The 13,369-nt window shown below is 37.6% G+C and overlaps 1 protein-coding gene across 2 annotated transcripts; it reads right to left on the bottom strand.

Annotated features, from left to right (window-relative positions):
- Positions 1-4,854: 4,854 nt before the first annotated feature.
- MALSU1 (mitochondrial assembly of ribosomal large subunit 1) lies at positions 4,855-11,387 on the bottom strand. 2 transcript variants are annotated; one of them, XM_026706398.2, is made up of 4 exons: positions 10,978-11,387; positions 10,142-10,320; positions 8,973-9,054; positions 4,855-5,729 (listed from the first exon to the last, which is right to left on the bottom strand). In XM_026706398.2, the coding sequence occupies exons 1-4, from the start codon at positions 11,231-11,233 to the stop codon at positions 5,572-5,574; spliced, it is 675 nt and encodes a 224-aa protein (XP_026562183.1). In that variant the 5' UTR covers positions 11,234-11,387; the 3' UTR covers positions 4,855-5,571. The 2 variants fall into 2 exon arrangements, with proteins under 2 accessions (XP_026562183.1, XP_026562182.1); XM_026706397.2 differs by having other exon boundaries at positions 10,951-11,337.
- Between the last annotated feature and the right edge of the window lie 1,982 nt (positions 11,388-13,369).

Below are 13,369 nucleotides of genomic sequence, written 5' to 3'. Positions count from 1 at the left end.
AGATTCTGAAGTTTGCTTCATCAGAAGTAGAATGAACTGAAATTGATAATGTCATAAGTGAACTCAAATGACTCAATATTGATATTGTAAAATTGTGGGATCAATTTGCCTTCATGCCTAAAGACTTAATTTGGACATTTTAATACTGATAAGAGATCAGTTCTCTTCTAGTTTCCTATAATTAGAGGAGACTGGCAGGCTGCTTTGTGTGCACCTTTGAGCTTAACGCTATTAAACGTGTAAATAGTTTTGTTAACTAAACTTTGTGAGGTTAATAGCTTGCAGTGATAATAAAGCAGAAGTTTAGCAATTTGTTTGATCTGCTTAAGCAATTGGTTGTAAAATTAGTCTGAGGTGACTTTAAATTTTATGTTTATTATCAAATTTAGATATTACCTGCCAAGCTTTCACAGCGACTTTGAAATATATCTGTAAGCATTAGTTTATGTATATATAAGCATTTTTCAAAGATAGTTTTATTAAGAATTTAATTACAATAATATAAACAGCATAAACCGATACAAACATAAACTTAGAAAAAGCTTTTTTCTTTCTAGAATGAAGAAAAAAGAATGTGATAAAAAGGATATATAAGAAGTGACTTGAATCCTCATTACAAGAAGTATAAACAAATAACTTCATCCTCTATAACAGGGGTGTCAGATTCTTGTCATGTGACATATGACTTCCCCCCACTTCCCTAAGCCAGGCATGGACATGGCTAGTAGGTGATGCATCTGGGCTGTGGGCTGCGGGTGTGACATCACTGCTCTATAAGGTTAAATAGAGATCAACTTTTCAATCTTGTGTCAGCAATCATTGACGTATTTTTATCTTGATCAAATAAACCAGTTTTATATTCTAACAATTTTTAATTCAATCAAATGTCAAAATAAAATTTTATTTCTCTCCAATTCTTTTTCCCACAAATTTTGAAATTTTTAATAAATCTATTTTGTATATCCGGTAAAGGATTCTTTTCCAAATAATTCTCCTGGCCTATCATTTGTTGTTCTACATTCTGTATTACCTCTTTCAGATAAAATTTGTTCCATTTCTGTCATTCTCTGTATATTTTAGGCATAGTTTATCCATAGAAGCAGACATTATTATTGACACTGTTTATATTGCAGTTACTAAATTCTGATTCTGATCATTTTTCAAAAGTATTTAATATTTTGACTTCTAACATTTTGTAAGTTGAAACATTGATTGACATTAAGCCTTTTTTCCTTCCTACCTGGCTAGAAGGTAGCTACATATGTTTGTCTGTTTTTATTTCAATCATAGACCAGCATAAAACATACCCCCCCAAAATAGTATAATATAGTATCAATTAGATAATTAGCATAGAATTAAAAAATATAAAAACTAAAGAAAAAATAAAATCAAAATTTATAATAAAAATGTCATAAGTAGTTAAGGTAGATAAATTATTATAAATACATAAATCTATTGACATAATTTAAAAGTAGGCTAATTTGTAAGAGTCCAATACCTGCTGTAATTAGGATTTGATTGGGATTAATGCAACAATACTCCAGCCAATTAGAAGCAACTTAATACAGGTATTTCTTATTTAACGATTACCTTATTTAGTGACCATTCACAATTGCGACTAGTGATAAAAAATAAATTTATGCCCTGTCTTTGCTTTTATGATTTAAGCAGGCCTGTGAAACAAAGGAATGGTAAAGTAAGATTATAAGCACACTTGCAGTTTCAATTAGTTTTGCTGAGTTGCCAGTCTAAAGAAATATTCTTTACCTGTACAGAATAGTATAAATTGGAAATGTATTTTTAAGAAAAAAAAATGAGATATTGAGTATGGTAACTTCGGGTTTAGTATTGCCTCAATGCAAGTCATTTGCATTCAATCATAGCTTGAATTCTAAACTGGGGGACACTGCCCAAAATCCTCATGTTCTGGTCTGCTAGATATGATAATCAGTCTCTGTCCTACTTGGGGATTGTTTTATGAAGAGGAAAATACATCTATCTTGGAGGGCAGATTAAAATGGTAGCATAACCACAAGTCCCAAAGTTTCAGTTTTCCCTTCATTACAAGGACAGAATTGCTCAGGTATCGCAAGAGTCTTCCCTCCAAAATGATGGAAGGGCATTGCAGCAGATAAATGTAAAAACTCTTCCAATATTTTTTAGAAGTTATATTGTATTTCTAATGAGTAAGTTCAATATTTTTTTCTGCATTGAATGGAATAATATATGGTTAGATTGCTTTCCAGGCAATAATTGGCTCTCCTGGAAATGCTTTAGCCTAAGCATATCTCATTGGAATCCACACGAGGAAACTCCACAATTCTTTAGGACTACACTAAACAGTTTCTGCAAGGAAGTCTGAAATTTGTCTTGAAGAGTTTAAAAAAAAAAAAGGGGGGAAGAAAACCAGATATCTTTGGTTTAAAGATTAGCTTGATCCAGTAGCTAATGAGCTACTTGGTACACGTTTAAATTGGAATTATTCCAGCCTCTGCTTAAAAGTCTGGGTTAGAAACAATAAAAACAAAAAACAAGTTCCTTAAGAAGCTTGACTGAACAATTTCAAATGGTTTTAAATTATATGAAGACATTTGGAAGTCATAAAATGGTTGTGATATTATTTTGAAATATTTTAGTCCACCTAGTATATGCCTTCTATGCAAACAAAAAACAAAATAAATGGATGGTATATTTCTGACCTCTTGGTGATTGAATTTGGGGCTTCTGTAAACCAGTGGCAAGGAAAACAATTGCAAAGTATTGAATTTGTTTGACATTATTTTTATAAGTAACCCCTATTCCACCCTTCCGAGGTGGTTAAAATGAGGACCCAGATTGTTGGGAGCAATATGCTGTCTCTGTAAACCACTTAGAAAGGGCTGTAAACCACTGAAGCAGTAGATAAGTCTAAGTGCCTTTGCTATCTCATTCAGCAACCAAAGTTGTGATGCTGCTGAATAAGAGATATTTATAATAAGCCCACTTACATTACACAATGTAGGAGTAATAATACAATAGTCTTCCTGTTAGGTTTGGATGGAAATTTTTAATTAAAATCCTGTTGCCATAGCACTGATACAAAAATTAAAATGAAAGGAGGTGGAATACAACTTTGCTTTAAATAGTTATTCCATTGCATGAACAGAGCCTTTGAATTAATGCAGAGGTTTTTTTTGCTGTTTATTATATGAACAATAGCAACAACCAAAAAAGATTGTTAAATGAAGCTTTTTTGGGGGGCGGGGGGTGATTCAGCAGTTGCATGCTAGCGAAAGACCTGAAACATTCACTCCAGGCAAAGTCTAAAAATAATTTCCTATCATCAGATTTAGGTTTCACATATTTCAAAATTTACAGTCACTTTAAATGCTTTTTCATATTACAAAGAATAACCATTGGAAGATACTTTGGGGGTCATCTAGCCAACCCCTACAGGGAAAAATTATACCATTTCAGACAAATGGCTGTACAAATTCTTAAGAAGTTCCAATATTGGAGCATTCACAACTTCTGGAGGCAAGTTGTTCTACTGATTATTTGTTCTGTCAGGAAATTTTACCTTAGTTCTAAGTGGCTTCTGCCCTTGATTCACTTTTTCTTGTCCTGCCTTCAAGTGCTTTGGAGAATAGCTTGACTCCCTCGTCTTTGGGGCAACCCCTTCGATATTGCAGCACTGTATTATGTCACCCCTAATCCTTTTCATTACATTAAACACCCAATTCCAGCAACTGTCTTTATGTTTTAGCCCCCAGTCCCCTAATCATTTTTGTTGCTTTTCTCTTTATTTTCCAGAGTTCATATCCTTTTTATAGTATAGGGACCAAAACTGGATACAGTATTTCAAGTGTGGTTTTACCAAGATATTATAAAGTAGCACTAAGACTTCAGGTGATCCTGATTTTATCTCTCTTAATGCAGCCTCGGACTGCATTGGCTTTTTTAGCAGCTGCAGCACACTCTTGGCTCATATGTAAATGGATTATCCTGTAGGGTTCCAAAATCCTTCTTCTGGTTTCTACTATTGAGCCAGATACCACCTATACCTGTGATGGCGAACCTATGGCATGCGTGCTAGAAGTGGTACGCAGAGCCACTTCTGCCAGCACGCAAGAAGTCACCCGGAAGAACCCCACTGCACATTGCACGTGCCCCTCCACCAGCCAGCTGGTTGTCGGGTATCTGTCGCGCATGCGTGGGGGGAGACGCGTGTGTGGGAGAAGTGCATGCATGCACAGAGGCATGGACTGTGCGGAGGGGGTTGCATGCGCATGTGCAGAGGCGTGTATGGGGTCACGCGTGCATGTGCAGAGGTGTGCGGTGCATATGCAGGGGACCTCGTGCATACGCAGGGGGAGTCACGCGTGCATTGCATTAGGGGTGCACGCACGCACTTGGCACGCAATGTGGAAAAGGTTTGCCATCATTGACCTATACCTGTGTATTCGTTTTTTCTTGCCTCAATTAAGAACGTAAACATTTTCTGATAGCTTTGCAAAGAATTCTGCTGAAGCCCTATTTGATACTTGAATAAGGAAAAGGGGAAGTGCACTTTTTCAACTTGATGAAATGGTATCCTGTTGTTAATTATATTAGAAAAAATAGAGAAAATTTAGAAGTTGACATCAATTTGTGGAAAATCTAGGTGCTACAGCAGCGGTTTATTTTCACTACATCTTGCACAAAACTGCTACATCTACAACTATTTTCCAGATACTTTGAATATCAGCATGAATGATACCAGTTCAAAGTAAATTTTCTCTACATTGAGTTTCTATTATTGGAACCTACCAGATTTTATGGGGGTAACTAACAGCAGGCATTAGAAAAAATATACCAAAATAAAATTGAGATTAATTTTAAAAATATTTCAAAGCAATTTTATTTAACTGATGACATAAGTAGCACAGCAATCAAACAGTCACTAACCAAAAGACCCCAATGTCAATAGGAATTATTTCTAATAACTATTATTCATGTTAAAAGCTTTTGCCTTTGCAACAAGAGCCACTGTCTTTCCCACAGGACATTACTTCCCATTGATAAGTTCTACTGCAGGTAGTCTTCTATTTAATGACCACAATTTCTGTTTTAAGCAAGACAGTTAAGCAAATTTTCCCCCATTTTATGACCTTTCTTGCCATGGTTGTTAAATGAATCCCTGTAGTCAGTCAGTAACATCATTGTTAAGTGAATCTGGCTTCCCCCTTGACTTTGCTTGTCAGAAAGTTGCAAAAGATGATCACGTGATCCTTGGATAGTGCAACCCGTAAACATGAACCAATTGCCACACATTCAAATTTTGTTCATGGGACCTTGGGGATGCTGCACAGTTGTGAAAAACAATTCTAAATCACTTTTTAAAGTGCATTGTAATTTTGAATGGTCACAAAATGAATGGTTGTAAGTAAAGCACTACTTGTACTTATCAATAGTACCTAATGATGACAATTGGTAGTTGCAGGTTGATGTGCTCCATTTTGTCTTGTTCTTCCCAAGAATTGGCTCAGTAACTCAGCTGACCAAAGAATTTTTTGTGCAGAGTTCCTTCTGATCCTTAGATGTGAGGTTACATCACTGCAGTTTAGAATCTAGCTCAAACACAAAGTCATCAGGTAAAGATTCTGGAACCATCTGTGTCAACTGATCATCATGAGAGCGGAGTGTCCACAACTTTTCCAACTCGTAGATTTCTCGTGTCTCTGGCAACATGAAATGGACTACAATATTGCCTGCAAGATGATGGAACAGTACAACAAGTAAAGAATGAGATTAGAACATCTGACCCACCTTTCATAGTGTGGCATTCCACCTAAGAAGAAATGGCAAGCACCAGAGTTTCTATACATGTTGGTCATATTAAATTAAGTTTCAGGATCTTAAAAAGTCAGACTATATTAGAACAAGTCATTTACAACCACGATTGGGACTGGGACTTCCTGTCACTAAGCGATGCGCTTGTTAGGTAAAGCATCACATAATTGTATCGCTTAGCAATGAAAGTTCTCATGGTACAAATCTGCAGTTGTTAGGCCAGGACAGCACTATAATTGGAGGAGGACCTCATGGTGCTTCTGCCCTGCCATGCTCCGCTCACCTAGTTCCCCTCATCTCTGTTTTCTTGAATTCTTCCACCTTGAACTCTGCCTCATATCCCTTCTGCCCACAGCCAACCCTCTGTCACACACTAAAGGTAGTCCTCATCTTATAACTTGCCATTCAACCACTACTGGAAGTTACAACAATTTTGGCCATTGTAAAATGTGGCACCCCTCCCTTCCACAGTGATGTGGCCATATTTGGGGTTTGGTAACTGTCTATAACATTTACGACTGACTGTAGTGTCTCATTATCATGCGACTACAATTTGAAACCCCTTTTTTTAGGCCACTTTACAGCAATATGTCCTGGACTCACATTTACAAGTGTATTATGAGTAGTCCTTGACATACAACCACAGTTGCTAAGTGAGTTTTGCCTCATGACTTTTTTTGCCATGTTTATTAAGTGAATTCACCCCTGAATCCACATCTGCAATACATTTAGATTAATAAATTACTATGATTGTATTGCAAAAACAATATTGTAAGAAATTACTTCACATATATCTCTTGGGTCAATCAACCTCTGAGTTCAAAGATAATACTATGCTAGTATGCAAACTCAAATGTCATTTGTCATTATGGCAATCCATAGCCCTTTGGAACCTTGTGTTATGGTTTCCAAAGCACCTCAAGTCTGAAACTCTGACAGTGAGGTGAATAATGCAAAATAAGAATGGGAATACAAAATCTCTGGGAGATGAAGCATTCCCTTAGTTTGTAAAATCAATCATATATAACCTGATTTTTGGTCTGATTGAGAACCTTAGTGGTTGTACAGAAAAGCAAAGAAGTAGCAGCTTTAGAACAGATCATGCCTAAGTAAACTCTACACTGTGCCGGGGATTCCCAATGCTCCCCAATGTACATAATGGAACTGAGTAAGCTTAAATATGCTAACAACTAGAATACATTTGGCAAAAAAGAAAAAGAGAAGGTGACCGGGCACAAGCTAGAGCTCCTAAAGGCCTATTCATGGCGGTAAGAGTGAAGAAACATAACTATTTTTCTGCCCTTACTGCGTCTGCCAATAATTGTCCAGTGGCCCTGTTTCAATGATTCAGATATCAGATATTCAATACCAAAGTTCACCTAAAGCGTTTAAGGAATATTATGCATGTGGGCTGTGGCAGATAAAGTCATGCAAATTCATTCTTCTTAATTAAAGCAGAATCTGTGGAAGTGATGGGGGCTATTTCTACAAGTTGCCCTGAGAAGTTTGAGCCCGTGGAACCTGAGGAAATGGATAAAGTTTTCTCGGCTGCTAGTATAGCCACTTTTGTATTAGATCCATATGCTTCCCATTTTTTAAAGAGCAGGTGCTGGATTGGATTTGGGAAGGGGATAGTTAATTCCTCTTTGAAAGAGGGAGTGGTCCCACCAGCTCTTAAAGGTGGTAGTGCACCTCCTCCTCAGAGGACTATTGCTCAACTCAACAATTTCACCCAGTATCCAATCTTCCCTTCTTAAGGTAGAATATGGAGAAAATAGTCATGTGGCTGCTGCAGAGAACCTTGGCTAAAGCAGATTATCTAGCACCCTTTCAGTTGGGGTTCAGGTATATATGTATCAGAATATCATCACCAGGCTGGCTCCAGGAGTTGGGAGTGTGTGACACTGCATTGTGCTGGTTCTCCTCCTTCTCCCAAGGTCAGCTTCAATCAGTGTTGATAAGCAAGAGATCCAAGGCTATGGTCCCTATTTTGTGGGGAGCTTAAGGATTCAGTTATCTCTCCTGTGTTATTTAACATTTACATGAGGCTACTGGGTAAGGTGGTTTGGATGAAGTATCATTCAATATGTGGTTGGCACTCAGGCTTCTATCTCTATTCCATGCCCCTTGAATGATGCTATGCTGTGTCTAGAGGATGTTTGAGTCTAAATGAGGGAAACAGGCTCTGACCCAGTCCTAGCAAAATGGAGTGATTGTGGGTATTTGGACCTTCCGCAGACAAATTCTTCCATCTTGGAATGGGATGACACTACCCCAGACAAATCTCATAAGCAATCTCAGGGTCCTCCTAGACTCACAGCTCCTTGAAGAGCAGATAGCAGCTGTGACTAGGAAAGGCTTTTCACACATTCAGGTAGGGCGCCATTGGCACCCAATCCTGGACCAGGAGGCTCTGCTCATTCGTGCCCTTGTTAGCTCCTCTTTAGATTACTGTAATATGCTCTACATAGGGCTGCCCTTGAAGAACATTTAGAAACTTCAACTGGTGCAAAATGCAGCTGCACAGGTAATAAACGGTGTTGGATATACAGCACATTTAACACTTTTCTACAAGCTGCACTGCAGGTGTATTTCCAGATGCAATACAAGATGCTGGTTGTCACCTTTAAATCCCTACATGGTTTGGGTCTGGGTTATCGGAGGATCTGTCTTTTTCCAAGAATTTCTACCCATTCAATCTGATCCAACAGATTGGACATGTTGCAGATCCCATCAGCCACAGCATTAAGTAATGAGAACCAAAAGAAAGGCTTTTTCTGCTATAGCTTCTGCCTTCTGGAATATTTTGCACTCAAATTAGAATGGTACCAACCCTGTTGACTTTTTGCAAAGCTTTGAAAAATTGGTCATGTACCTGGGCCTGAGACTCAGAATGTGTTAAGGACCTGTTCTTGGCTTTACTATTAGCTGATTAATCATCATAGCTGCTGTTTGTATTTTTTATTTTGTTAATGTTTTTATTGTTTTGTTTTAAAACAATTCAACAATAAAAACATTGTTGAACAATTAATTTTAAGTAATTATATTTTAATTATTCTATAATTATATCCACCCAGAGTTGGGCAGCTATAGAAATGAATGAATGAATGAATGAATAAAATCACTTGTATTCTCTATTTTATCAATAATAAAATATTTACCAAAATCAATGCATAGCCAGTCATCAGTCTCTTTTCCTTCTATCAGAACATGAGGATCAGTATCATTCTTCATATGCTTGTACTGGAAGACAAGTACAAGTAAAGATACAGGTTACTTTCCTGTGAATATCTGCGCACATATAAAAAATAAACAGAATTTATTTAAACTGTTGGGGCTTCTGGTGAGATTGTGACACAGCAGGCTGCAATTTACTTGAGTTCTATGTGATAATTTTATTTTATAAATATAGGATGGAAGGTTTTCTTAACTGAAGCAGACAGCATCCATATCAGCTGTGGTTTGACCTGATAAGCTATGTTTACTGCAGAAGCGCTGTATGCTGATAACAAAGAATATAAAATAAAGCTGGAACTCCAAGTGTTTTATCACATAAAGCTAATTTTAGGACTACTGTAATACAGGCAGCCAGTTAATAAAGTTGAGAGTACTTACTGCAGGCGGCTGGAAGAATGTAAAGAGTAGCAGGTCTATTATTATTCTTATCTTAAATACTTAAAAATTGTCTTTACAGGTGGCCATGGTTGATTACAATTGAGCAGAGACTGGAATAGTAGATGATTACAAATAGGATAGAAACTAAGCCAAGGTCACATTTTTTCCCCCTCCAAGACCTTCATCTGACTCTTAATGACTTAAGTATCCCAACTGAAGGTCCTATGATAAAGTAATTGCATGACTGGTCATTAGAGCTTCACTGCACATTTACAATAGTTGAAACCAGCCACAAAATTTGCCCTTATGAATTAACAAATTCATGTATGGATAATAAATGACACTCCTGTCCAATGTTGCATGCAGCTTGTGGCTTGGACACACCTGTCTTAAATCATGTTGGCTTATTCCACAAAAATGACCTTGCTGTTTTAGGAACAGTAAAAAAATCAGAAGAGTTTCTATAAAAATGAAACTTATATCTGCTGAAAAAACATTTCTCTATTATGCTTAATATTTATAAACATTCACTAACAGACTTCATTTCCCAAGCAATCAAAACTAATCCTTCTTTAGTTGCAGCTTAGAAATACTATCTGCTTTGATTAGCCAGCACTCATATTGCAGCATCTACTATTCTCATCTCTTAACTGGCCATCCAATTGTAGCTCGTAATTTTTTTTCCATATCTCTAAAAGAAAAAAAAATGCCGTACGGTTTTAACCAAGTATTGTGCCATGGCATGAAGGTGTCTTGCAGAAGATCCACTGGCAATTATAAAATAATTGCTGTATTTTATTTCTGGAGGCAAATTGATAACACAAATATCTTTGGCATTTTCTTGTCTCATAAGTGATACCATATCATCAATGCTGAATACTGAAGGAACAGGGTCTGAAAAAGATAATGCCTAAATGATTAAAATGTAAATTATGCAGAAAGGTAAGAGGTGAAAGATCTTGAACTAATGAACAGGTAGAAGAAACAATTCTCAACCCCTTTCTCTCCACAATAGCCTTTATTACACTTAGGATGAACATCCAATTTTCTAAAAACTGCAAAGTCTTAAGAAGGGGATGCATATAAAATCATAATTCGTTGTCATTCAGGATTGGCAGGAGTTGAATCTTTGTAAGGTACAATCCTACATTTCTACCACTCCAGTTTCTACTTAATTATTGGCAGCATCGTTATCTGTGTTGCTATTTACCCACTGCCCTCTGCAAGCCAGTTCCCCCCACACCTCTAGGTTCACATAAAGTATTTTTGGGGCTGATCATCCGGGCTTATAAGGATCGGTAGGTTTAGGTGGAAGCCAGGAATTTAGTCTGCAACACCATCACCACCGTGCAAAGTCGCCCTATTTCCGCTGATTTACATCTCCCAGAGCCGTGAGGAGAAAATAAAATACATCGCTTGCCTGATCGCCAGCCAGCGGTATACCGGAGGCTACCAAAGCCCTACCACTAAACGGGGCGCAAGGTCGACATTTCTTCACTGAGGGACTCCGAGCTCCATCGATACCTGAACTGATGCTCGATTCCTGCTCACCTCTATCCACTTCTTGCACGTTCTGAAGCTCCGCTCCGGCTCCTTCTTCTCCACCCGAGAGCTCAGATTTCTCTACAGTGCTAAACGTTCGCAATCCTACCAGGGAGATCCACGAGGGAAAGAAGGAAGTTGTCGCGGCCTCTCGAGTCACGGCATCAAGCCATCCTTGGGCACCTTTGGGGCTTCCAGGGGCAGCAGCGCTTCCCCGAGACTTCAGTGTCTGCAACAGCCGCAGGCAGAGGCTGCCCCGCCACATAGCGCCCCGCGATTCCCCGGGAAAAATCCCGATGGGGCAACAGAACGTTCGAACTTCCAACGTCCCCAAAGGGGGATCTAACTAGGAAATTCTTTCTCCTCACTGATTGGAGGGTGTATATTCAATAGCTTTTAGGGATTGGCTGCGATTCTCACGTGACAGGCACGACTGCTGGCGCAGGCGCTGTTTGGTAACCAACGCTAGGTCGGATAGGGTTTAGTAGTATTTTGTTAAATGCAGGGCTAATCTGGTTTCAATAAGCACCAGGACAATCTATTTATCGCCATCTATTGGTTGTATTTGTACCCGATACATTTACAACCTTCGTTTTATCTTTACGAAGTGGTGAATTTGTTCCTCGGACTCCAGACCAATAGTGAGTGCGGGCTAACTCTTTTGACCCCAAAGTTTGGGGTGTTAAAGTCTGGGGCTGTCCGTGCAGTATGAGTGCCATTTTTCACGCCAAACAAACAGTTTACAGGTAGTTCTCGATTTAACGACCACAATTGAGCCCAACATTTCTAGTAAGTGGGTTTTGCCCCATTTTACAACATTTTTTGCCACAATTGTCAAGTGAATCTCTTCAATTGTTAAATTAGTAACTCAATTGCTAAATGAATCTGCTTCCCCATTGATTTTGCTTGTCAGAAGGTTGCAAAAGGGAATCACATGGCCTCAAGACAATGCAACCTTCGTACATATGATTCAGTTTTCTAGAGTCTGAATTTTCATCACATGAGCATGGTGATGCTGAATGCAACTTTCATAAGTGTTAAAACGGTCATAAGTCACTTGTTTCAGTGCCATTGTGATTTTGAATAGTCACTAAACAAGCTGTTGTAAGTTGAGGACTACCTGTATCATGCTTTCTAATACTTCTACTGTAAATTTGGATAGCAAGTGTTCTTTTGTGCTAAGATTTACCTGAGTAAAATACTTTCCTTTGAGCACTTGTTTAATGAGATCTGTGAACCAAATCACTAGGTTTTGTAAATGTCTTAACCTAATGTTCAAGCCAGATCATAAAATACTGCAGGACAATATCATACTAAGATAATACTGTATTCTGCTGGAGAAAGTGTTGGGGGTTTGTGTGTCTTGCATATCCACAGACGGATTGATAGATAATATGGAAGAATTTAAGCAATTTCAATATTAATAAATGCTTTAGCATGAGCTTTTGAGAAAGGGCTTAATCTGTATCAGAAAATATTTAGCAGCAAGCAGGCTTTGTAATCAATTATGTTTTTAATTCATCATTGCTTGAGAATAAGTACATTTTTTTTCCAGGTCTTCCTATGAAGCGTTACTGAACCTGTTTTTGTGTTATTTGAGCTGCATTTTCAAATCCATAATAAGTTTTGAAAACTGAAGATGTCCTCTTTTAGTGCAGAAAACAGATTTCAACTTAAATCTGAAGGGCCAAGTGAGAAGGGAGAGAAAATGTGTAAATCAAAATCAGATAAAAATAAATTCACAAGTTCCCTCTTTTCTCCCACAATTGTGAGAGTCCACCTAATCTTTCATAACAGTTCTAAAAAGATATATATTTAGGAAGTAGAGACAAAGCTACTGGTAGACATAGCCACTTTATCCTCCTCTTAGTGTATAAGAAATTCTCTTCTAATGCACTAGAGTGAATGTTAAAAACCAAGAAAATAGAACAAAAAATTATACATCTTTATATTTGTCTCCAAGTTGTGATTAAATTGTATATTAGTTAAACAATAAGGAATATCCAGAGCATCCAACTAATAACTGCTGTCCTAATACATGATCACAATTAAACCGTAAATTTCTGTTGCTAAGTTAGACAGTTGTTAAGTGAGTTTTGCCTCATTTTACAGCTATTTTTGCCAGTTATTAAGTGAATCATTGCAGTTGTTAAATTAGTAACATGGTTGGAAGGTGAATCTGATTTTGCCATTGATTTTGCTTGTCAGATAGTTGCAAAATGACCACATGATCACGTGATTTTAGACATTTCAACCATCATAAATATGAGAATTGACAAGGATTGAATTTTGATCAATTGACCATAAGGATGCTACAATGGAAGCATGAAAAATAATCATGTCACTTTTTTCAGTATAATTTTGAATGATCACTAAATGACCTGTTATATGTCGAGCCTTA

The sequence above is a fragment of the Pseudonaja textilis genome, chromosome Z (genome assembly GCF_049901715.1).
Source record: "Pseudonaja textilis isolate UNSWEBS1 chromosome Z, rPseTex1.2, whole genome shotgun sequence".
Classification (NCBI taxonomy): domain Eukaryota; kingdom Metazoa; phylum Chordata; class Lepidosauria; order Squamata; family Elapidae; genus Pseudonaja; species Pseudonaja textilis.
This window is presented reverse-complemented; position numbering and strand designations above follow the sequence as displayed.

Bases quoted from the DNA above. Each gene is read 5' to 3' on its own strand.
- MALSU1 (XM_026706397.2), bottom strand. From the start codon at position 11,233: ATGTGGCGGGGCAGCCTCTGCCTGCGGCTGTTGCAGACACTGAAGTCT. The intron at 10,321-10,950 runs GTATCGATGGAG...TATCTTTTTCAG, and splicing joins GGAATCGAGCATCAGTTCAG to ACCCTGTTCCTTCAGTATTC. The intron at 5,730-8,972 runs GTAAATATTTTA...ATCATCTTGCAG, and splicing joins CTGGCTATGCATTGATTTTG to GCAATATTGTAGTCCATTTC.